Genomic DNA, 26,495 nt, shown 5'->3' with positions numbered 1-26,495 from the left:
CTGACAAATACACTGCAAAAGAAAAATTAAAGACAAATATCTTTTACAGATTCTAACACCATTAGAAGCAAAATTCCTTAATAAAATTTTAATAAATTAAGTTAGGCAATATTTTTAAAAGATAACATGTGATGACCAAGTGAAGATTATCCTAGGAATGTAAGATTGAGTAAATACTTAAAAAGCAATTGATATAATTTATCAAACATCTGACCATTTCACAGATTCAGGAAAGCATTTGACAAAAAAATAATCATTCTTAATTTATTTTTTAAAAAGTCAGCAAATTAGAAATAGAAGGGAACTTTTCCAGTCTGATATAAGACAATTATCAAAGACCTAACATCAATAAACAAAATAAAAACAACAAAAAAACCTAACATCATACTTAAATGTGGAATATTAAACACTTTCTAAGACAGAGAATAAGGCAAGGAATCTAATGCTCGCTATTTCTACTTAAAGGAAATATCCAGAATAACAATATGTCAATAAATTCAACATTATTTTAGGTCCTAGAGATATAATAGGGCAGGAAAAGAAAATTAAAAGCATAAAAATTAGGACAGAAGAATGAAAGGTGTCTGCATTCACCGACGATCTGTTTGCATATGTAAGCAATCCTAGTGAATCAATAAAACAAGTGATAAGAATTGTTCGAGGTTGCAAGATACAAAACTCAAGATCAATATACAAAAATCAATTGGATTTTTATATACTAGAAAAAACAATTAGGAGATGGATTTTTCAAATGTCATTTCCAATAAGTGTCAAATAATAAACTACCTCAGAGATAAATTTAACAAAAGATGCATAAAACTTCTACACTAAAAACTAAAAATTCTGGCTGGGCTTTTTGTAGACATTGGCAAATTAAACTTATAATTTTTAAGGCTACTCAAAGGACCTAGAGTAGCCAAAGAAGTTTAAAAGAGCAAAGGATTGTATAGTGTTAGAAGAGCTCCATTAACAAATTTTAGGACTTACTCTAAAGCCACAATAATCAGGACAGAGTCATATTAACTTAAAAATAGACATATAGCAAAAGAATGAAACTGGATCACTTTCTTTTTTTTTTTTATTTTTCTGGATCACTTTCTTACACCATATACAAAAATAAACTCAAAATGCTTTAGAGATATAAATGTGAGGCCTGAAACCATAAGACTCCTAGAAGAGTAGTTAGTAATTTTTTTGACATTGGCATTTGCAGTATTTTTCTAGATAGCTCCCTTCAGGTCAGGCAAGGCAAATCAAAGCAAAATTAAACTACTGGGACTATACTATAACAAAAAGCTTTTGCATAGCAAAGGAGAACATCAATAAAACTAAAAGGCAACCTACTGAATGAGAGAGAATATTTGCAAATGATATATCTAGTAAGGTGTCTATATTCAAAATATATAAAAAATTTCTACATCTCAACACCAGAAGAACAAATAATTCAATTAAAATACGGACAGAAGACCTGAATAGATGTTTTTCCAAAGAAGACATACAGATGGCCAATAGAATCGCTAAAATTAAACAATATATATAAAAAATACCTCTGCCTATGTCTCTGCCTCTCTTTCTGTGTCTCTCATGAATAAATAAATAAATAAAATCTTAAAAAAAACAAAAATACTAATTTAAAAAGATACATGCATGTTTACTGCAATATTATTTATAGTAGCAAAGATGTGCAAGCAACCCAAATGTTCACTGATAATGAATAAATAAAAGAAATATATATAATATTTTATATATATGTATGTGTATATATGCCATAAAAAATAATTATATTTTGCCACTTGCAAAAACATGGATGGATGGTTGTAGAGGGTATAATGCAAAGTGAAATAAGTCAGAGAAAGACAAATACCATATGATTTTACTCATAAGTGGAATTTAAGAAACAAAACATGGAAAAAGAGAGGCAAAAAAAAAATAAAGATACTTAAATACAGAGAAAAACTTGTGGTTGCCAAAGGGGAGGTGGGTGGAGAGATGGATAAAATAGGTAAAGAGAATTAAGAGTACACTTATCTAGATAAACAGAGTAATGTATAGACTTGAATATTGTACACTTGAAATATAATACTGCATGTTATTTAAACCTTAATTCATTTTAAATATTTTATTTATTTGTTCATGAGAGAGACACAGAGAAAGGCAGAGACATAGGCAGAGGGAAAAGCAGGCTCCCTGGGGGGAGAAGCAGGCATCCTGGAGGAGCCTAATGTGGGACTCAATCTCAGGACCCCAGCATGATGACCTGAGCCAAAGGCAGATGTAAACCGCTGAGCCTCCCAGGTGCCTTAAACCTTAGTTAAAAAAAAAAAAAAAAAGAATAGACCTATAGATCAGTGGAATATTTTAGTAAATCCAGATATAACCACACTTGTATATGGTCAATTTATTTTTCAACAAAGATGCAATTTACTGGGAAAAAGAAAGTCTTTTCCATAGCCAGTGCTAGAACAACTGGATATCCATATGGGGGGGGCGGGTTATGGGAGGAAGCTTCTAACTTTTCCTCATATTATATGCAAAAAATAACTGTGTATATCACAGGTTACATATAATTAACAATTGTGATATATTCATACAATGGAATACTACATGGCAATAGAAATGGAATGAACTCTGGTAACCTCAACAACATGAACAAATTTCAAAAATATGCTAAGTAAGGGGTGCTGGGGTAACAGCCAGTTAAGCATCTGCCTTTGGCTCAGGTCATGATCCCAGGGTGGTGGGATCATTGTGGAAACAAGTCCAGTGTCCACATCAGACTCCCTCCTCAAAGGGGAGTCTGCTTCTCCCTCTGTCTCTCTCTTCTGCTCTCTCTCTCTCACACAAATAAATAAATAAAATATTTAAATAATATATGCTGAGTGAAAGAATCTGGCAGAAATGAGTACGAACTATAGTCCTAGGTCACACAAATCTCATTTCCAGGACAAAAAGTAGATCACTGGTTGCTGGGGGCAGAGATGAGTATCAATTCAGTCATCTGGGAAGCAGATGCCAAGATAGTATTAGAATTACAGGAGATTTATTGGGAGCAATATCTGTTAAAGGTAAAAAGAGAATGGGAGCAAAAGTAGGCCCAGAAAGTCTTGAGACCACAATGCAGTCTTGCCATCTGTGGCAAGGGAGGCAGAAGGAAGAATTGGGTCGGAAGATGTCAGGCTGCTGTGTCAGGCTCTGGTGCACAGATTGCTGGTTCAGTCAGACACTGGACAGAAATCTCCAGGCAGCGCAGCCTGGGTGGCTCAGCGGTTTAGCGCCACCTTCAGCCCAGGGTCCAGCCCGTGGGTCTCCGGGATCGAGTCCCACGTCGGGCTCCCTGTATGGAGCCTGCTTCTCCCTCTGCCTGTGTCTCTGCCTCTCTGTCGCTGTCTCTGTCTCTGTCTCTCTCTCTGTGTCTCTCATTAATAAATAAATAAAATCTTAAAAAAAAAAAAAAGAAAGAAATCTCCAGGCATTAGTTTTCATGCTTCATTGGCAAGAGGCTGTCCTGATGCATTTGGTGGTGTGGATTCCCTAGCCGCTGCAGTGGGAGACGGACAGTGATCCCTGTGGCTCTTTGGCTTCTGAATAGAGATCTAAGAGGTGTACCACCGCTACCACACTGGGCCAAGGTGGAGGTGGGGAGAAGTGATTAACTAGAAAAAGGCACAAAGTAAATTTGGGGGAGATAATAAAAATATGTGATTCTTTGATTGTGGCAATGGTTATATGGAATTATTAATGCATCAAAACTCTAGAAATATACATTAAACTGTATGTGTATTATTGTAGGCAAATTATACCTCTTATGACTAGTTTTAAATTATTGACTGTCCTTTATATATGAGAACAAATCCAAGAGCAACCTTCCCTCCAAAAAAATCAGTTACCTAATGATCAGCCCAACAGAAGGTACCTTGTGGAAGATGGATGAAATGTGATATTTAGCAAGCCAGGGTGGGGAGGGGTAGAAGTGTTCTAAGTTAACAAACTTCAAAAAGTGTGCTAATAACATACATTTTGGAAAGGCTGCAGGATCTTCCCAGTATAAAATTTTGGCTTTATAAAGGAGTTAAACTATTTATCCAGGAAATAATACCTCCAAGATCTATTGAGGGGTTTGGAGAAGTAAAATATGTAAGATCTCTTTGCCAGATGAGATATTTAACTTTCAGAACATCTGGAGTGAGGTTGCGTTTGTTTTGTAGGAGTGCTTGCCTATCATCAATCCTGGGATGATTTGACCTTCTTCCGCCTCACCTTGTTCTCACTCCCCTAATCTGCTGTTTCAGTTTTCTTCATCTCTTCTTTTTGTTCACCTACTTCCCTCACTTGCAGTTGGTCATGAAGCCTGTGATTTTATTTTCTATATACGACATCTGTGGACTTCATCTCAGGACTTCAGAATCTCTTTGGTGGATGATTGTGAACCATCTTCAACTCATCTATCTTTTTCTGTCCCTGCAGCCATCCAAATTCAGGTCTCATAATTCAGAGTTGTCCCCTGCTTCACATCCATCAGCAGCTCTCCTTCAGATTCAGGACACACACCTGCGTATGGACCTAGGAGGCCTTCCGTGTGCCAGCTCAGCCTTTCTCTCTTATCTCATGTCTTTTCTCTGCTGCCCTCACATTTCCCCCTCTGCTTGTTTGGTGCTCTTCTCTTAGCACCCTCTCTTCCATGTATCTTTTCAGGGTTTTATGTCTGTTGATACATGGTAACTTTGTTAAATAATATATTTCCAAAATTTGACAAGGGACTTCCTAAAGGCTAAGATAGATCTTGTTCTCATTCTTAAAAAGTCCTCAGCATTTTGCCAAGTCCTTAAATATAGAAGAGCCTCAAATGAAATACAATTGTTATTTAGTGGATTACTTCTCTTTTGCTTTACAAGTTTTTTTTTTTTTTAGTTTTTTTTTTTTTTTTTGCTTTACAAGTTTTTAATAAAAAGTAAAAGTCATGATCTTTTTTGATATGTAAAATACATAAACTGATTTTGACCTAAATTTTAGAAAAATTAGAGATATTACTTCCTAAAAGTTTTCTTTTTATAATCTTCCTAAATATTTGTCCGTAAGATACAAAATAATAGGAAAAAAATTGAGTTTCAATATCCTTCTATGAAGTGCTGTTAGGACAAATATTATTTGAACTTTTACCGTATTTAATAGGAGCAGACTCCTAATCTATATTTTTCAATTCTTTTTTTTTCTTTTTTTAAGATTTATACATTTATTTTGGAGAGAGAAAGAGAGTGAGTGCAGGGAGGAACAGGGAGAAAGAACATTCAAGTAGATGCCCCCCTGAGCTCAGAGCTGACCATTGGGCTGGATCTCATGACCCTCAATGAGATCATGGCTTAAACCAAAACCAAGAATCAGATTCTCAACTGCTCAACAGACTGAGCCACTCTGGTACCCCTAGATTTTTCTATTCTAATGTAGATTAATGTTTCATTGAAATACCATACAAAAGCTTCCAAACTGCAATTTTTTTCTGGGGTGGAAGGTTTATTTTCTTCTCTTGGAATATTGAAGAAGAGGACTTAGTATTTCCAGTTAATTCCTTCATATATACTTGAACCAATTTTAGTTGTCAGCCTTCCATCTAAAGCAAACAAACAAACAAACAAACTTTTACCCTGATCTATGGGACCTATGTTACGTGAACAGCTGCTTCTTATCTCTGATGATCAAGTAGCTCAGAATATTTTTTAGCATTCCAACAATAGAAGTAGGAATAGTGTGTCTGTTGTATGACATGGTGATATTTCCAGCTATAATATTGCAGTTGCAATTGTGTACTTCCATGGGAACATGTATAAAAGCTTTTTTTTAAATTTTTATTTATTTATGATAGTCACACACACAGAGAGAGAGAAGCAGAGACATAGGCAGAGGGAGAAGCAGGCTCCATGCATGCACTGGGAACCCGACGTGGGACTCGATCCCGTGTCTCCAGGATCACGCCCTGTGCCAAAGGCAGGCACTAAACCGCTGCGCCACCCAGGGATCCCTATAAAGGCTTTTTAACAGTTGTTAAGTTCACTGTTTATAGGTCAGAGAATACCCAAAGAATAATCATGTGGTAAATGAGATCTAGATTATGAGATAAAAACTAAAATAGCTTTAAATTTATTATGCTCAAAACAAATAGAAGAAAAGTATATTAAAGTGTTCTTGACTTTTATTTCTTTCTTCACAAGTTCTTTTTATAGCCAAGTAAAAAATAGTTTAAGTAAAAAAAAAAAAAATGCACAAAATATGTGTCTACCGGGGATGAAAATATTGGAATCAGGATGATTTCTTCTCCCTCACTCTCCAGAATGTTACTGACTTGGTTTTGCCTAAGTTATTTCTTTCCCTCAACCACCACAACTGTCAATTCTTCGTTTCAAATTTTTTCTCCTGGCCTATAATAATAACTTTCTAATTGTATTTTGTCACTATAGCACATTCTTGCTACATCAGTATTCTACATTATATTAGTCACACACTGTAACCTCAAGGTAAGAGCCTGTCCTAACAGACTGAGGCTTGGAACATCTGTTACATTGGTGGATAATCTTCAGGACCTCTGGAGGGGGGACCTATGGGGATTTATGCAAAATACCATGAGCATGGTAGTGAGGACAATTTGAAGGAAGTATTTGTGTCAAATATCAGCTTTTAATAGGGTTAAACAACACATAAAACATTCAGAACTTTTAAGGTCTGGAGAATTCAAAACTTTTTCCCATCATCATCACTCTCTATCCTATTTTGAGTTCTGTAACAGAATCCGTAAGAATACTCATGAGACCATCATAATAGTGTGCACAGCTTTAAGTGATAGAATAAAAGTTTCCAAAAAAAAAAAAAAAAAGGTTCCTAAGGTTCTTTTCCTACACAGCTTTAAGTGATAGAAAAAAGGTTCCTAAGGTTCTTTTCCCACACACAACTAAATCAACAGGATTTCTTCAGCTCCTGCCAGTTGCTATTCTAGGTATTAGAGATACACAGAAACACACAAGATTCTGCTTTCATGGGACAGTTAATAAATGAGTAAAGAAAAAATAATTCGGATATATGTATGTGTTAAAAAGCATGTTATTTTATTTTATTTATTTTATTTTAGAGATAGAGGGAGGGAGGGAGGGAGGGAGAGAAAGAGAGCATGAGTGGGGGAGGGGCAGGAAGGGAAGGAGAGAATCTCAAGCAGAATTTGCTGAGCTTGGAGCCGATGTGGGGCTCTATCTCATGACCCTGAGATCATGACCTGAGCTGAAACCAAGAGTTCAACACTTAACCCACTGAGCCACCCAGGGGCCCCAAGAGCATTTTATTTTAATTAATAATAATAATAATAATAATAATTGTTTATACTATGTGTTAGTTAACATGCTACTAGGTATTCATAAGCATGACCTCAATTAATTCTCAAAACAATATCTTGGTATTAATATCCTTAGTTTATCTATAAGAAAACTGAGGTTTAAAATCTTTTTGTCCGCCAAATAATATAGTTACAAGGGATAGAACAAAAATGTTGGTTTTCATACATTAACCCAAGTTGACCAGGTGCTTATTACATGCCCAGAGTTATTCTAAGATGCTGGAATATAGCTATGAACAGAACAAGCAAAATGTCCTGCCCACAAAGAATTAACACTTTTATAGCACTTAGGTAAACAATAAACAAAGAAGTAAGTATACATGATGTTGATTTATGATAAGAGCTATAAATGGCCTTAAGTTAGGAATGACAGGGAAACATTCTCCTTTAGAGCCTCCAGAAATGAACTAAGCCCTGCCAACACTTCGATTTTAATCCAGTGAGAACCCTTTAAGACTTCCAACCTGTAGAGTTCTAAGCTTACAAATTTGCGTGGTTTTAAGCTACCAAAATTTTGGCAATTTATTTAACAGCCATGGTAGAATGGTACTATGTCAAAATAGTTACATAATGGAATAATAAAATGCAAATGTCACAAATAATACCTATGGCATTATTGTAAATACTAAAGTGAATGGATTTAAACCTCTAAGGATAGTATTTGTTATAAAATATTGCTTGCTGTAGTATTAATCATCATTATCAAAATTTGGGGGCTTAAAATACATGACATACATGTAAGGAGATATAAAATTTTCCTGCGAAAGTAGAGGTTAGAATAGAGTATATCCTGGTAGATCACAGCTATCAAATAAGAGGAAATGGAATAGGGTTTTTTTGGGGGTTAAATCTAATTTAAAAGGCTTTGGAGAGAAAAATGCAAGCTAAAGGATAGATTAGTCTCTGCTACAGTATGTGTAAAAATAAAGACATGATGGAAGTATTGATAGACTAGATTGACACATTTTATATACCTGTGACAAAGTCATGACCAGGGAATTGGCACGGGAGTAAATAACTCCCAGAAGTAAACCGAGGAGATTGTGTTAATATGGAAGAGTGTCCACAGCATGATTCTCTGACCAGATACTGGGCTGTTGTGAAGGAATTTGGTAGGCACTGCATCACTGGGTTTCATCAGGGAGAAATTGCACAAGATGGGCTTAATAGCCACTTCTACCACTAGCTTATTGTTTAGGCAATTCACTTAGACTCATTTATCCTATTTTCATTTGTAAATATGAGGATGTGTGTTACAGGATCTTTAAGGTTCTTTTCCAGCTGTCAAACTCTATAACTTTCCATTGTCTCCACAGTGGACATCTACTGTTACGTGCAAATATTCTAAATGTAGGCAATGTCAGGAACATTCATTTAAAAAAAATAAAAAGTAAGCAACCTTGAAACGAACATAGATAATGTTTAGTTTCTTTATGTCTTTATTTCCCTTCAAAAGTGTCCCTGATACAAGCCATTCAGAGGTGAGAAAATGTCATGATGTTATTAGTACAAATTGGAAAGATTTGCTTTTCTGAAGTTAGAAAGCCCTTTTCATTTTTCCAAATGAAAGCAATTTGGAAGGGTCAGTATCTATGTATGAAGGTAGTCAGGTCAAAATTACTTGTTTGCAAGACATTTTTACCCACAGAAACCATTGCCATATAATATAAGAGCAAGCAATTCAGTAGTAGGTGTATTTACAAGATGCTGGAAAATTATAATCAGCATGATTTTGAAGCAATAGTGTATCATTACTTTTGAAAGTGGTTGGAGTTAAAAACACTTCACCAGGCTACATGATGATGATGGGGAGGGTAGAAAGGGGAAGGGATCTGTATTCTGTTTTCTTTGTGGACAGAGAAACACATTCTTCATTTTTGTCACACTAGTAAATCACAGCTGTGCAGAATTTATTAATGTTTTCTTTCAAGACAAGCAAAAAGCCACCAAAGGAAATCGACAACTTGTTTTCCTCACACCCAGAGAACAAGATGAGAAACATATCTATCAGTGACTTTAGTTTTGACCTGTGGAATAACTCCTCTGAAGAAAGATAAATTTATTGAATGACTATCTATTTAATCTTTGACCTTTATTTTATAAGAGATTTTTCCATATGACATGCTGAGCTGTCTCAGTTATGTCAGTGTGTCCCCTGAGATAGGTAAAAAGGGACCACAAATATTAGGTGGCAAAGTATCTTTAATAGCAGTTATATACCAAAATATTACTTAAATGAATGTAGTACATATAGGACTCATTAGTATCAGAAAGCATTCTATAAAATAATGAATTAAAGCAATTAGAAATGTTGAGTAGTAACTATTATTTTGAAATATTTGTGATGTTCCAATTATCAACATTAAATTGATACCTGATGAATATGTGTGTGTGTGTGTGTGTGTGTGTGTGTGTACACATATACAGCAGAGGTGATTTCCTAGAGGCCAGGATTCAGTTACCCACATAGTTTACTGCTAGAATTATCCTTCCATCCTCCCATTGTCTTTAGCCATTGTCTTTAGCCATTGTTTGTACCTATCCCCACTCTTCTTCAACCATCACTTGTCATCAAAGACATAGTCCTCTCCCTGCCAAATGCTACTAGAGACCTAGGGCACAGAGATTTAGGCAGCAATCATTACTTTCCAAGAATGAGACTGTGAGTCCTGTGCAAGGTTGCTCATGAAGACTCAGTCCCTTTCTGTAGCACCCAGGAACCTCTTTTGCCTGCCTGACTGTTGAGAACTAGGAAGACTTATGGCTAAGAACTGAGATAAAGAGTACAATTAGAACTAGTAGAGAAACCTGGATTTTGAGAATGGACTTTGGTATTTCTTGGTTAGATAGGTAGTCCTGATAATACAGTTATAGTTTCATGATAATAAGACAGATTGTTATGGGCTTGTTTTGGGAACTAAAACATATCCTTAATGTAATTTCTGTGGTGGAAATAAGGTCACTGTTTCAGCAAATGACTTACAAACACAGTTTGGAGGAGACACATTTATAATTGAGGAGACAGTGCCCTAAGCAATAATGTTCTCCTCCTGTTATAGTCATAAGTCATAATTAGTTTCTTTATATACCCTCAAATGTATTCCGTTCTTTTCAGCCCTATTGACTTGTGATATTGCAGATGTTACTTTTCTATTAATTTATCAAAATACTTCATAAAATTTTATATGTAGTATATTAACCATGAGATTCTTATAAGATTATTTAGCATAATGAATAGATACTGAAATTACATTAAATCTAAATTATTATTACATTATATAAAATATTGCTAATTAGCCCTGTCTTTATTCATTTGAGATAACTTTTGGCATTTATTGTGAATATTCAAAGAAGGGAGTATATTTTTAGCAGGAATCTTATATACTTCCTACATAGAAATGAAGCACTTACTGAAAACAACCGAGACAAAATGTTTCTGAACGTGTACTACACAATTCCTACAACCTCTTCTCCTTTGTAATATTTGCTTTTACTCCTCAGAAAATCACGCTGGCTTACACATATATCCTATCAGTAAGCAGTGTTTGGTTTAAAAAAAATAAAAAGATAAGTTTAAGCATGCTTAAGTAAGGTCTTTGTAAAATTTACCAAATTTCTGAATTGTGCTACTGGACAATTGAAAAGAATGTTCAGTGTTCTCTGTGGCTCTTAACTTTCTCAAGTCTAGAAAGATATTTTACAAGCAAGGGGACAAAAGAAGAAAGATTTTGATTTCAATCTGAGTAAAAACTTCAGTTTTGTGTACTTGATTTTGCTATTTAGGAAGGTGGCAGGATGCTGATCATCAAAGAAAATTATAAATCTAGGTATCCTGCTTTGATTTCTCAGACCTCTCAGATATCCTTTTCAATTCGGACAGAATTTTGAGAGAAATATGTGTTCAAATTAGGTAGTTTCTGGGGAATGTTTTAACTATTAACTTTTAAAAATGTTACTTGCTGACATTTTCTTTCATGTAGCACTGTATTAAAAATTAATTAATTCATCCACTTTCCCTTATTCTTCCTGTTTTTCCTTCTCTTTCTCACTTCCCTCCTTTCTTGATATGGAGACATGCAAACATGGCTCCCTAAGGTCTGAGCAAGCCTGAGGAAGGAGGTTGGCAGTCAGAGGTCAGCTGCAGTATGACCAGACCCAAAGAAGTGGGAGAGAAAAAGGAGGGGTGTGAAGAGGGTTGTTGAAAAGGCAGCCAGACTGGTTATAATATCTGTCACACTTGACAAATAATTGAACAAACAGTAAGTGTATAATAATTTCAACATACTCCAGCTTGAATGATAGTGTCATTGTTGATTTACTGGTTGCAGGAGTTGTATTGTCTTTTTGTTTTGGGGAGGTATTAGGTTAACACATCATTGTGCTGAAAAAGATATTTTAAAGTTGGGGAAAAATCTACATTTATATGGCATGCCATGTATAGATAAATAAAGATGTGAATGTGCATCTACATATATGTATGATGCATATACATTGGTATATATCGATACAGTGGGCAGGGAGAGCAAATGAGGGTAAAATGCTAATAATTAGGAATTCCAGATAAAAAGGATACTGGGATTTTTGTACTGTTTTGACATTTTTCTGTAGGTATAAATGTATTTTGAGTTCTTAAAAAATGAATTTGTTTCTAATTTGTTTTTATTTTTTAATTTATTTTTATTTTACTTAAATTCAATTACTTAACATATAATTTATGATTAGTTTCAGAAGTAGAGGTCAGATTCATCAATCTTATATAATACCCAGTGTCCATTACAACATGTACCCTCCTTAATGTCCATAAATTTGTTTTTTAAAAACAAACAAGGGGTACCTGGGTGGCTTAGTCTGTTAAGCTTCTGCCTTCCACTCAGGTCGTGATCCTGGAGTCCCCAGATCAAGCCCTGCATCAGGCTCCCTGCTCAATGGGGAGCTTGCTTCTCCCTTTCACTTTGCCATCTCCTCACTCATGTTCTCTTTCTTGCTCCTGCTTACTCTCTCTCTCTCTCTCAAATAATAAAATCTTAAACAACAACAACAAAAAGAAGAATTAATTCAGTGAATACCTACCGGGCATTCATATATTAAAAATTGTAAGATAAATTTCTATAGAAATACTCAAAAACAATACCAGTTTATTTCTCATTCACTTAAGTCTGTATTAGGTATTTTGGGCTGGTGGGTGAGTTTCCTCCATGGAGCAATTGAGGGACTCAGATTACTCCCATTTTACAGCCTCACCATCCTCAAGGGGGACATATGTTCCCAGTTGGAAGTAGCATACATTATTTCCTCTCTTATTCCATTGGATATTGGCCACAATTAAATCAAGATAGACTGGAAAATGCAGTATACAGCCACATGTCCTGACGAAGAAAGGAAAACAGATTTTGGTGGACAGCTAGCAAACTCTAATACAGCTGTTATGAAGCATTGTTTGTGGATAGATGCTAACCAGAAGGAGATTATCCCTTCAGCAAGCGTATATTGAACACCTTTTCTTTGTTTGGAACTGAGCTAAGAGTGGGAATATTGAAATTTTATAATCAGACAGAGACACTTCTGTCAGTGAGATCAGAAAGGATGAATATGTGTAATATAATTATACCTACTAAGGCTTGTGTCACTTAAGTAAAATGAATATCCATGAGTACAATTTTTAGCAGTAAGTTTCTGTAGGATGGTTAAAAGTCCTCTTCGAATGTTATTATGTTAAGGAGGAGATGTTTTGGGTTTGTGAGTTAATAATTATAGTTAAAAGCAGTTCTTAATTTTTTTAGTCTTACTTTTCTAGGTTTAAACATATCTGTACCTGCTAACATTCAGAGGGTAGAGACTGTTTTTACCTTCATGACAAGAATACATGTTAGTCATGGAGGTGCTACATTTTTTTGTAAACAGCTAAATAATATTGACTGTTTTGGACTGAATTGACCATTAAGATTAATCCAGTTAAGTGTGCAGACATGGCCAAAATGTGGAGAACCCATTTGTGTTGCAAGTTTCCTTATCTACTCTTATCCAAGTGGTCCTTAAATTTTTATTAGTGAATGTACTTTGGAGATCACTCTCTTGGCTAGGTTGTCACTTTAAAACAAACCTATATGCTTTTCTCATTGAAATATTTTTAGATATTGCCCTACTGGGAGTTTTTTCAAGTAATTAATATATAACTTTTGTACCAACTTAAACTTAGCTTCTTGGAAATAATTCACTCTTAACAGAATCTAGTACCAGAAGAACGTTGAAAGCTTTGTGGATGTTAGCTCAGAACTTTATCTTATTTATTATCTCTTGAGTTATCTCTTCTATGTCATTTCTGTTTTTCCTGAAGGAATCCAAAATATTATTTTGGAAAGTAAAATTTACTTATGAAGAAAAATCAGGTGAAGTATGGACTTTGGCTTATCTCTAATCTTCTAATAAATTTAATTTTAAGACCCTTTTAAGGGTCATTTAGTTGTGATATGAATAGGAAGTTCTGCATTCAGTTTTTAGCTCTTACCAGAGTATCATACTACATTGTGACTGCTTATGGAGATAAAGACCTTAAAAATATATTTATTTTTTCTAACTTTATTGATATATGATTGACAAACAAAATTTGTCTATAGATTGTTCAACATGACTTTAAGGTATGTAATGTAATTATTTAAAATACATATATATTATGAAATGATTACTATAGTCAAATTAATTAACACACTTATGGTTTCCATTTTCTTTTCTTTTTTTAGACTTGTGAGAACACGAGTATACAATACAATGATAATACAATACTAATAATACAGTATTATTAGCCATAGTCACCATACTATACATTAGATTCCCAGAACTTACTCATCCTATAACTGAAAGTTTGTACCTTTTGACCAACATCTCCCCTATTCCACCAGTCTCTGCCAACCACTGTTCTACTCTCCAGTTCTATGAGTTCCACATTTTTAGATTCCACATATATTTCATGTCTTCCAGATTTATGCATGTGGCCACAAATGGCAGGATTTCTTCCTTCCTGTGACTAAATAATATTCTATGATACATATGCACATATACACACATGTTTTCTTTATTCATTCATCAATGGACACCATATCTTGGCTATTATGAATAGTGCTACAATTAACATGGCAATGCAGATATGTCTTCAAGATACTGTTTTTATTTCTTTTGGATATATATACACAGAAGTGGGATTTCTGGATCATTTGGTAGTTTTATTTTTAGTTTTTTGAGTAACCTCCATACTCTTTTCCATGATGGCTGTACCAACTTGGCATTTCCATCAACAGTATACAAGTTCTCTCTTCTCCACACTTTCACCAACACCTATAATCTCTTGTCCTTTTCATAATAGACCTCCTAGCAGGTATAAGGTGATACCTTATTGTGGTTTTGATTTGCATTCTTCTGATAATTGGTAATGTTGAGTACTTTTTCATGTACCTGAGCCATGTGTATGTCTTCTTTGGAAAATATGTTTATTCAGGTCCTTTGCTGATTTTTATAATTGTATCATTTAAGTTTTTTATTTTTTTTCTGTTTTTGCTATTGAGTTGTATGAGATTTTTTTTAAAATAAACTTTGGATATTAACCCCTTATTGGATGTATGTTTTGCAAATATTTTCTCCCATGCCTGAAGTTGCCTTTTCAATTTGTTGATTGCTTCCTTTGCTGTAGAGGCTTTTTAGTTTAGTTTTGGGTTTTTTTGCTTGCTTTGTTGTTCTTAGTGTCGTAGCTAAAAAGTCATTGCAAAGACCAATATCAAGGAAGTTTTTTTCCCTATATTTTTTTCTAAGAGTCTTCCCATTTAAGTTTTATGTTAAAGTCTTTAATCTGTTTCAAGTTTATTGATGAGTGGTATAAGATAGGGGTCCAGTTTTATTCTTTTGCACGTGGATAGCCAGTTTTCCCAACACCCTATTAAAAATGGCTGTCCTTTCCATATGGTGTATTCTTGGAGCCTTTACCAAAGATTATTTGATCATAAATGTGCAGGCTTATTTCTAAGCTCTTTATTCTGTTTTATTCATCTGTCTGTTTTTATTCCAGTACCATACTGTTTTGATTATATAGCTTCATAATATAGTTTGAAACCGGAAAGTGTGATATCTCCAGCTTTGTTCTTTCTCAAGATTTCTTTGGCTGTTTGGGGTCTCTTGTGATTCTGTATGTGTTTTTGGATTATTCTTTCTATTTCTGTGAAAATATAATTGGAATACTGGTAAGAATTGCACAAAATCTCTAGATTGCTTTGGATAATATGAGCATTTTGACAATATTAATTCTTTCAATCTATGAACACAGGCTAGCTTTCATTTATTTGTATCTTCTTTTTTTTTTTTTTTTTTTTTAATTTTTATTTATTTATGATAGTCACAGAGAGAGAGAGAGAGAGAGGCAGAGACACAGGCAGAGGGAGAAGCAGGCTCCATGCACCAGGAGCCCGATGTGGGATTCGATCCCGGGTCTCCAGGATCGCGCCCCGGGCCAAAGGCAGGCACCAAACCGCTGCGCCACCCAGGGATCCCTATTTGTATCTTCTTTAATTTCTTTCATTAGAGTCTTATAGTAATTAACGTATAAATCTTTCACCTCTTTGGTTAAATTTATTCCTAAATATTTTATTCTTTTTATTTTTTTATTTTATTTTTTTTTAAAGATTTATTTATTTATTCATTCAGAGAGAGCGAGAGAGAGGCAGAGACACAGGCAGAGGGGGAAGCAGGCTCCATGCAGGAAGCCCGATGTGGGACTCGATCCTGGGTCTCCAGGATCACACCCCGGGCTGCAGGCAGTGCTAAACCGCTGCGCCACTGGGGCTACCCCTTTATTCTTTTTAATGCTGTTGTAAATGGGATAATTTTCTTAATTTCTTCTTGGATAGTTTGATAGTGTACAGAAACACAACTGTTTTTTATATGTTAAGTTTGTATCCTGCAACATCACTGAATTTGTTTATTAATTCTAAGAGTTGGGGATCCCTGGGTGGCTCAGCGGTTTGGCGCCTGCCTTTGGCCCAGGGGCGATCCTGGAGTCCAGGGATCGAGTCCCGCGTCTGGCTCCTGGCATGGAGCCTGCTTCTCCCTCCTCCTGTGTCTCTGCCTCTCTCTCTCTATGTCTATCATAAATAAATAAATAAATAAATAAATAAATAAATAAATAAATAAATCTATCTTTCAAAAAAAATCTAAGAGTTTTTGGTGGGGTCTTTAGTTTTTCACATATAAAATCATATCATCTGCAAACAGAGCCAATTTATCTTTTTTTTTTAGTTTGGATGTATTTATTTTCCTTGCCTAACTGCTGTGGCTAGGACTTCTAGTACTATATTGAATAGAAGTGGTAAGAATGGACATATTGTCTTTTTCTTGCTCTTAAGGCAAAGACTCACTTTTTATTACTAACTATGATATTAGCTGTGTCTTTGTCATATATGGCCTTCAATATGTTGAGGTACATTCCTTCTATACCTTGAAACATATGTTTAATATGAAATACTAGCCTTTGGTATGGGTGGCAGCATAACAACTTGTTGTTGGTTGTGCTATAGCCTACTTATCCTCCCCATTCTTCTAATTTAAAAAAAAGAACAATTTTAATTGCAATTATGCATAAATCCACATTGAAAAGATAACTGGGAAAACCATCAGTCCTGCAGTTTGAATATAATATACAGTGTCCTGGTAATGACAATTCTGTATCTAGAGATATCTAACATAAATTTGAGTCTCAGATCTGTCCCTAACTACTGATGTGTGTATGATCAAATCATGTAACCTCTATGGGTTCCAATTTACTTATGAATAAAATGCCACTCTTTATTTATAATTTCATATATTATAAATAATGTTTTGATAAACATCCTTGCATTTAAATCTTTGTTTATATATTCACCAATTCCTTAGGAAAGATTGGAGAAATAAATATTGAGGATGCATGTCTGCTGTTCAAAATATTGAAAACTAAAAAAAAAATATTGAAAACTTTTGATATACAATAAATGCATTATATTTAGTAAATATTTCTCATATTTAAATTTATTCACCTTCTTGGTTTTGAAATAGTTTCCTGAACAAACACATATGAAGTCACTAAAAAGTTAACAGAATTTTACAAGTCCTATAACTGAGTAGACCTTTTCATGTCAATATAGGTAGCTGATCCTATAGGTAGAAATATGTTAGGAAATATACTCTGTATCACATAATTTAAGAGCTCTGTGACTTTATTTGTGTCATTTATCACCCCTGAATTTTTGTGTAACAAGAGAATACTATTATCTACCTAGCTGTGTTGAGAATCAAATGGCAACATACATGTGGAAGTGCTTTACAAGTGGTAAACTTGTAAATCTATGTGTATTTTATTACTGTCATTAATGTTTGATAGTTAAATTGTCAGCTTCACTGAATGATCTTTAAGTTTCAATTTCTGGTTATATTGGTTTCCATCTGACATTTCCTAGGATTCATGAATAAGACATTTCTCTTAAATTTATTGACCAGTCTTTCTTTCTTTCTTTCTTTCTTTCTTTCTTTCTTTCTTTCTTTCTTTCTTTCTTTCTTTCTTTCTTTCTTTCTTTCTTTCTTTCTCTTTTTTTTTTAAAGATTTTATTTATTTATTTATTCATGAAAGACACAGAGAGAGGCAGAGACACAGGCAGAGGGAGAAGCAGGCTCCATGAAGGGAGCCTGATGTGGGACTTGATCCCGGGACTCCAGGATCACGCCCTGGGCCAAAGGCAGGTGCTAAACCGCTGAGCCACCCAGGGATTCCTGACCACTGTCTTTCAATAAATATATTGGATACATTTTTATAGTAATCTCAGAACATGGTGAAATTTTAAAGCTCTTTATAGAGGACAAATTTATGAACAAGATTAAAAACAATAAAATGAACAAATGAACTTAAGTGAATCATGTCCAAAAACATTTCGTTTCTGAAGGGGGCTAATTTCAAGAAAAATCCAATTTATTTTTCATGGACATGCAAAATATACCTAGTTCATATAGTACAATTTTAAGGAAAGGAAAGAAAAAAAAACTTGAGAATCTCTGGAATCCTGCCAAAAGAATAATTTGGCATTTTACTTCACTTTCTGGATGCAGTTGATTGGCATACTTACATGAAATTTGTGTCATAGTGGAAACAGAAGAAGAAAACCAGAAAATTCAATGTTCTTGCTCTTTAAGATCAGCATGTTTTGTTATTAGCAATAAACTCTGCCACCCCATACTACGAACCTATATAATATAATTTATGGGACTAATCTCTTTTCTGTTGCTAGACTGCCACATTCTCTGCCTATACTAATGTAGAAGAGCAAATATTTCTTGGTAAGTATTGGTTGATAGTCCCATTCCATATCTCTAAAAACTAGTTCCTTTAAGGTGAATTTATGTATATATAATGAAAAGACTAAACTGTTCATATATTTTAATTAAAATAGATTGTTATCTTAAAAGAAAATGATGGGATGCTTAAATTTTATAGTCAAGTAGATTGATCAATCCTAAGTGAATTTCTAAGATTTGTTCAGCTTACACGACCTTGGGAAGTAATAATTTAAGAGAAATTTTAGTAGAGACATCACTTCATACATGTGGAAGTTTTATGTTTAGGAAATATTACCATAGATATTTTATAAACACATATTAAATTCCTAATACCCTTGAGAAGATTCCAGAATGCCAGGGAAATTTCAGATGTACTTGTCTATAGAATTTCCAGTCTTTTTTTTTTTTTTTTTAAAGACTTTATTTATTTATTCATAGACACAGAGGGAGAGAGGCAGAGACACAGGGAGAGGGAGAAGCAGGCTCCACGCAGGGAGCCCGATGTGGGACTCGATCCCGGGTCTCCAGGATCACAACCCAGGCTGCAGGCGGCGCCAAACCTCTGCGCCACCAGGGCTGCCCTAGAATTTCCAGTCTTAGCATTGGAATGGATCATCATAGGCCCTTCTCTTCACATGCATATTTAGACCCAGAGTAATTAGCTGATTTGCTGAAGGTCACAAAACTAGAAGATAGTGGCATGGGTGCTATCCAAAGGGCTAGTCTTCTTATTACTAAGACTTCTATGTTTTAAAAGCATTGAAGAGTCTCTCTGCTATTGATGGTCCTTTCCTTGATGTATTTCATATTTTTTGTTCGTTTGTTTCATATTTCTAAGCAATTGAGATATATATATATACTATATATAGATATATACAACATATATGCATATATATGTATATAAATATATAAATATATATATAAACACAGTATCTATCTATATATAAAATCATCCTCCTTCCTTTATCTGGAAGATGATATATAGCCAGGGCATCCAAAATAAATGTTTCTCTGTCAGGGTTTCTCTGCCCCTAATAGAAATATTATATATTATCAAGTGTACAAAAATTTTCTTCAATAAGTAACTTTCACATTCTCCCTATCTTAATATCTCAATCTGAGCATTGTGGTCTCATGTTCCTCTAGTGCCTGTATTTCACTCTTTTTATTCACCTATCCATTCATGCCTTTAGCTGATAATTATTGACTACAAGTGAACTACAAGTTTCCTTTGAATTTAGTTTCTGCCATTTTGTCATGGGGGAATGTGGGAGAAGCCATAGCTTTCTTTGATCCATCAAAAATGTATATGTAAAAATTAGGAAGAAATGTGTATTTTCTCAAGTTATCTGTCTAAAAAATTTTAAATGGGAGAATGGAAGTTTGACCTTGAAAATTCATCACAAATCCAATCTGTTTGTCTTTACTATTCCCTGGTAAGATATATCGAATAACTGGAACCTGGAACTGCCATTCTCATTCTTAAAATCTTTCTTAACGTTACTTCTGTTGATAACTGGAATAAACAATTTTTGTCTTACCTGATCCCTCCAATATCATAATAATGGGATCTTAATGTACCCTTTGATTAGCAGGTAATAATTAAACCACTGATGGAAGTGGGCAGTTAGTCCAAGGGCAATTAGAATTAAGATTGGGATTCTTAAAAAAAAAAAAAAAATTGGGATTCTAGGGAATAAAATAATTCTGGAGAAATTTGTACATAAGTCATTAGTATGACACAATATGTTTGTCTATGCATGCAGAAACAACTAATTCCATATGGATGCTTTTATTCACCAAGAAGTAACCACATGATATCTCAGTATTGTTCCAGAGATACCAGCAGCAAGAGTTCTTTTCTAAAGATGTATAAGGAAATTTGAAAAATAAAATTCTTGTAAGTGTTGGTTCAGCTAAAGCAGGATATTTTCAGTTGGTAATGGCTTTTAAAATTAAAATAAGTTCAGCATGTAGGTCATTAACCTTGGGTATGTTCTTTATTGTCATGATCTTTAACCATCTGTTCTCAGATCTAAAGTTTTTTTTTCTTTGCTAGATTATACTCATTCTCACAGCACTTAAGTGATTTCGCCATATTTAAAGACAAGAAAATTAAAAGTAACACCTTCCACATCATTTTTAAAGATGAATTCCTAATGAAATACTCCCCTCTGAGATTGAGAAAGGAACCAAGTGACATCTCTGCTACTTGGGTAGACTAGTCCTAAATGGTTACTGGCTTTAAAAAAAAAAAAATGTATCTGAAAGAAAAATAGGGAAGTCAGGTATTTGGCTATATTTGCTTTGAAAATATGTTTATAAAGTAAATATTAGGAAATGTTTTCCTTTATGTTCTTGTTTAGGAACAGGTATAAATAATTATAAAAATATCTAGGGCCAGTATATAAGTATAAAGAAAAGTTGACCAAGGCCATTAGATGTAACACTGCACTATTGTCTTAATACAAAGTTGTATTGCTAAGAATATAAGATGGTCTCTTGTTTAGGATGAAATGTCATTTACAATCAGGATTTTACATTCACTGGGATACATAATTTGTTTTTTCTATGGATAATGTTGAATGGTACTGAGATACATACCTCTTTTGTGACCACAGCTTTTGTTAGCCAGGCGTAGGGATGCTCTTTCCCTGTGTGAAAGAGCGATACCTGATGTGAAGCTATGGGTCTAGACAGGCTCTAATTCCAGTTGCATTTTTACAGGTTCGTGAAACATTTCTCACTTTTCCTATTTTATTTATGCAAGTCTTGTTACAAACTACAACCAGTTGATCAATTAACTGATATATGTGAGGCCCTATATGTGAGGCTCTCTATATAAAGAAGTATAATTCAATTCATCAATTACTTATTGGACCTCTATTCAACTGCCTTTAAGGTTTTAAATCTAATTCACAAATGGAGGTGAATGAATAATTAAGCAATTAATAAACAATTGTAACATTTAATTTACTTAATAAATAATGATAAATTGAATCAATGTGTTAATAAATAAATATTTTATGAGTGTTTATAGGCAATAACTTTGGAGAATAGTTTTTCTTTTTTTTTAAGATATTAATTTTTTTAAAAATTTATTTGTGAGAGACAGAGGCAGAGACAGGCAGAGGGAGAAGCAGGCTCCATGCAGGGAGCCCGACATGGGACTCGATCCTGGGTCTCCAGGATCAGGCCCTAGGCTGAAGGTGGCACTAAACCGCTGAGCCACTTGGGCTGCCTGGAGAAGAGTAGTTATAGTAAAGGGTAGGTTGTCTGAAAACTAGTCATACGATAGTGAGGTTTAATCAGATTCTTTTTTGTTTGTTTGTTTTTTAAAGATTTTATTTATTTATTCATGGGAGACACAGAGAGAGGCAGAGACACAGACAGAGGGAGAAGCAGGCCCCCGGCGGGGAGCCCAGTGTGGGACTCAATCCCAGGACCCTGGGGCCATGACCTGAGCTAAAGGCAGATACCCAACCACTGAGCCACCCAGGCGTCCCTAATCAGATTCTTGGAAACTTTCAATGAAAGAAATACATGATAAAATTAAAGGCTTTAAATAATCTGTTGACAATGCATAAAATGCTTTGAAGAGAGAGTTTAAGGGTAGGAATAACAATTTGAAGGCAATAACAGATTCATCTGAAACCTCAAGATTTTGGAGTACTTATTTACATATTCTAACTGGCAGTTAAATACTTAAAGGATAGTTTCTTTAAAAAAAGAAAATTCTGCTAACAATGCCTTATGCTGATAATTTTAAAACAGTATTTTCTTTAGTTTATGCAATAGATTTAGAAAGGCTTTTGAAAATGGTTTACATATTACTAATTGATGTACTTTTACAAAATTATAAGCTTAAAAAAATAGTATTTTTTAAGGCCCACGTTATAGAAAAGATGTGAAGTTTTTGTCATTGGTTCTGAGGTATTCACCACAAACTGTTCTATACATTCAAAATGTTTCCTGAAAACTCTTTAGAATTTTTGTCATCTTTAACATCTGTTATTTCTGTGTTCAGGTTGGGTTAAGGATGTATATTTCATAATAACAACCAAAAGAATCAGTGTCCAAGGTATATAGCATAGGTCAGAAAACCCAGTGGCACCAGAGGTCTATGCTGAGGGCTTACCGAAAGGTAACAAAGCACATGGATGGAGATCCCTGGAACATCTTCCTCTGGGGTGAAAACCATGGACATTCCATCACACATACAGATGTGCACACAGGACCACCGATAGGCATCTATGACGTAGGAAGGGAGAGCCATGAGAGTATAGACAAACATTCTGAATGGCTATTTAGAAACAGGTTTCTCTTTTCACAGGAATGTGGCATAGACCCAGCCTTGGTGAGTACAAATACTTGGCACTGAGAAGCAGGATTCAAAGCAGGATCGTAAGTGTACAAATGGAGAAACTTTGATTCCATGGTGCTGGGATCATGACCTGAGCTGAAGGCAGATGCTTAACCTACTGAGCCACCACTAAGTCACTTCTAACTAGGCTTTTTTTTTTTTTTTTTTTTTTGCCTTGGTGCCCTTGTGCCACTCTCTCCTTTGCCTTCTTTTTCCTTCTCTTAGGCAACTCTTCTCTCTACTTCAAGACTTCCTGCAGACATCACATCCTCCAGCAAGTCTCCCTAACTGTCTCCTCTTCCTAGCCCGGCTTATTATATATCCTTCCTCTTTGCTCCTGTGGCACCTGTGCACACTGCTGTTACTGCACTGCCAAGTTGCTCGACTGCTTTTCTGTCTCCTCCAGTTAGACTCTCAGCTCAGTGAGAGAAATAACTATTGCATTCACCTTTATATCCTTGACACCATGCTAAAACCCTGAGAGGGAACCACCCAGAGGTGAAGCTGGGAGGTAGGTCGGGCCATATAGTGAGTCATGTGCATTTGAACTCCACTGATAGTGATATGAACACATTGGCAGTTTTTCAATGGGGGTGAGGTGAAAGCACATTGCAATTTTAGAACAAAAACTGAAAATATACATAGGATTAGGAGAAGAGATTAGACATAGGAATTCCAATTAAGAAGTTTAAGCACAAGTAGAGGTGAGAGATCACTGCAGGTCTGACCCAGATTTCAAATGTGGGAATGGATAAAAAAGTTAATAATTTGAGTGTGAAGGGGGAGAGAGAGAGAGGGAGAAAGTAAGTGGGTGTGAATAATGACTAAGTGTGGAGCTCTTTTTAAAGAGCAAATGAAAATTTGAGTATTCGAGCTAATCAGGCCTAACACCAACTTTTGAACAAAGTAGAGATGCTTGCAACTTACTAATTCAGCCATGGGCTAAGAAATACATATATATGTAATTTCCCAGCCTCCTTGGTGTACCTGATTTGACAAAGGAACCCAGTCAGTCCCATTGTTTCCAAACTCTGTTGCAATCCTAGGCTAGCAAAACAAAGAAATTCTACTTATCCCAAGAATACTATATAAAAAATTGACTCCTTTTTTTCCCCTAAACATATGCTTAAGTATGGGTCAATCTTTTACCTTAGTAATAAATTTTTACTATCACCATTTATATCCATCAATGTTTCAAGTAAGCAAATTGTTTCCCTAACTGAAAAGCATACAACTGGGAAAAAGTATTTTTCTCATAAGAAGCATAGAATATATATTCATAATAAATATTTTTAGAGGGATGCCTGGGTGGCTCAGTGGTTGAGTGTCTGCCTTCCAGCTCAGGGCGTGATCCTGGAGTTCCGGGATCGAGTCCTGGGATCGAGTCCCGCATCGGGCTCCCTCCCAGCCTGCTTCTCCATCTGCCTATGTCTCTGCTTCTCTCTCTTTCTGTGTCTCTCATGAATAAATAAGTAAAATCTAAAAAAATAAATAAATATTTTTAGAGTTAACTGATTAACTACTTTTTAAATATTATGTAAACTATTTCAGGTCACTTTAGAAGTAGTATGATTACAAAAATACTGCAGTGCTGTCTGCTAGCTATTTCTAAGGACACTTTTCATATAATTTCACATTCTTACACCAGTATTACAGATTGTTGTCTTCAAATCTTGATAAGGCATATTTTGGTGCACCCCTGACCACCATACTGGAATCTACACTTCTATTGGAATAAACATTATTAGCTTAAGGCTATTGTGAATATAGTTGTAAGAATGTGCATGAATTTTGCCATCAAGTAAATGATTTTATTATATTTCATGTTCAATCCAAAAATATAAAATTTATTTTTAAACCTACAGAATGCTGATAAAGAAAATGGTCAGCAGGATCCCTGGGTGGCGCAGCGGTTTAGCGCCTGCTTTTGGCCCAGGGTGCGATCCTGGAGACCCGGGATCGAATCCCACATCGGGCTCTCGGTGCATGGAGCCTGCTTCTCCCTCTGCCTATGTCTCTGCCTCTCTCTCTCTCTCTGTGACTCTCATAAATAAATAAAAATTAAAAAAAAAAAAGAAAAAAAAAAGAAAATGGTCAGCAGATTCTGGGTTGATAACTATAAATTTGAAACCATTCATCAGTGGATTAGTGAATAATATATAGGGAGACCATGATTAATAAGTATTAAGGCTGGCTCCAGCAATCAGAGGGTCTAAGGGCCAGGGAACTATGCATTATCCAGCAAAACGTCACTATCTGTGCTCTCCTGTAATGTTTTCCTAAAATTTTAAAAGACAAAGATGAAAACTTGGGAAGCACTAGATATTGACAGCTCTGGGTCCTGATGAATAAAAATGTAAATTGCAAAGTGCTGGCACCTTGCCCAGGCAGGGTTGTCTGGGGACTGCTTTGCAGCAAGGCTGACCATCTGGGAGAGGGAAAGAAAGTGACACTTGCTTCTAGTCTCTTTAACCTTCAGATTTTACATTCCCTGCCTCCCCAGATTAATATGTTTAGGTGTGAAGACTGAGCAAAGATGCCCATCCTGTTTTTCTTCCTTCCTCGCAACCTAATTCAAGTACATTGGGGAAATAGTACTTTTTTCCAGACTTTGGCTGTGTCTGTTATTTTGGGGCTCAGCTGCCTTCATCTTCTTTCAGTCCACAAATATTTTTGAGCTTCCATTCAGTACCTGATGTTGTAATGCTTACTAGCGTGTTTGACAAGTCTGTTCCCTAAAGCTCACAGTTTAACAAAAAGTTCATAAATGAGAATTATGAGTTCATTTATTTAATCATCAAATATTTACTGGACATCTGGACTTTGTCAGAGACTGTATTCATATCAGTGATTAAAAAATGAACAATAGAAATCTCAGGCTTAAGGAAATTTTATATTGCTGAATTTTATTTTTTAAAGATGTATTTATTTGAGAGAGAAAGAGAGAAGCATGGCAGGGGAAGGTCAGAGAGAGTCTTAAGCAGACTCTGTGCTGAGCACAGAGCCTGATGCGGGCCTTGATCTCACGACCCTGAGGTCACAACCTGAGCCAAAACCAAGAGTCAGATGGTTGAACCAACTGTGCCACCCAGGTGCCCCTATTCCTAAGTTTTATAATAGACATATAGGTTCAGGGACCTGGGAACACAGAGGCAGGATGTGTTTAAATAGGAACGGGTCCTTGTCTTAGCTTTTTTGGAATCTGAAAGCTGAATCCGAAATATCATGGAGGATGAAGGTAGTTGATTTGGGTGGAAATCCCAACAAAGAAGAGAGAGTGTGACATGTAAGGAGACAAAGTCAATATAAAACTATGTTATTGAGGGCAATAGAGCCTTAAATTCTCTGTTATCTCAAGAATCATATGGACAATTTCCCTGAATTATCTTCATAAAGGACAGGGGAAGAAACGCATGAGCT

The 26,495-nt window shown here is 35.2% G+C and overlaps 1 protein-coding gene across 17 annotated transcripts in view; it reads left to right on the top strand.

Moving 5' to 3' along the window:
• SNCA (synuclein alpha) overlaps positions 1–26,495 on the top strand; it is a 171,772-nt gene that overhangs the window by 70,150 nt on the left and 75,127 nt on the right. For 10 of the 17 annotated variants that reach the window (XR_012023382.1, XR_012023378.1, XR_012023379.1 and 7 more), the window contains one exon: positions 18,664–18,712. The exons of 6 other annotated variants lie outside the window; for them this stretch is intronic. Coding sequence is in view for 4 of the 11 variants with exons in the window: in XM_072810560.1 (XP_072666661.1) it covers positions 18,664–18,712 (49 nt within the window). In the remaining 7 variants the exon portion in view is untranslated. Of the gene's footprint in view, positions 1–18,663; positions 18,713–20,478; positions 20,538–26,495 lie in introns of those variants that run through there. One more of the 17 variants, XM_072810559.1, reaches the window with a different exon arrangement.

This window comes from Canis lupus, chromosome 33, assembly GCF_048164855.1.
Source record: "Canis lupus baileyi chromosome 33, mCanLup2.hap1, whole genome shotgun sequence".
In the NCBI taxonomy this organism is placed as follows: domain Eukaryota; kingdom Metazoa; phylum Chordata; class Mammalia; order Carnivora; family Canidae; genus Canis; species Canis lupus.
The sequence above is the reverse complement of the archived record's forward strand: the minus strand, read 5'-3'. Positions and strand labels throughout refer to the sequence as shown.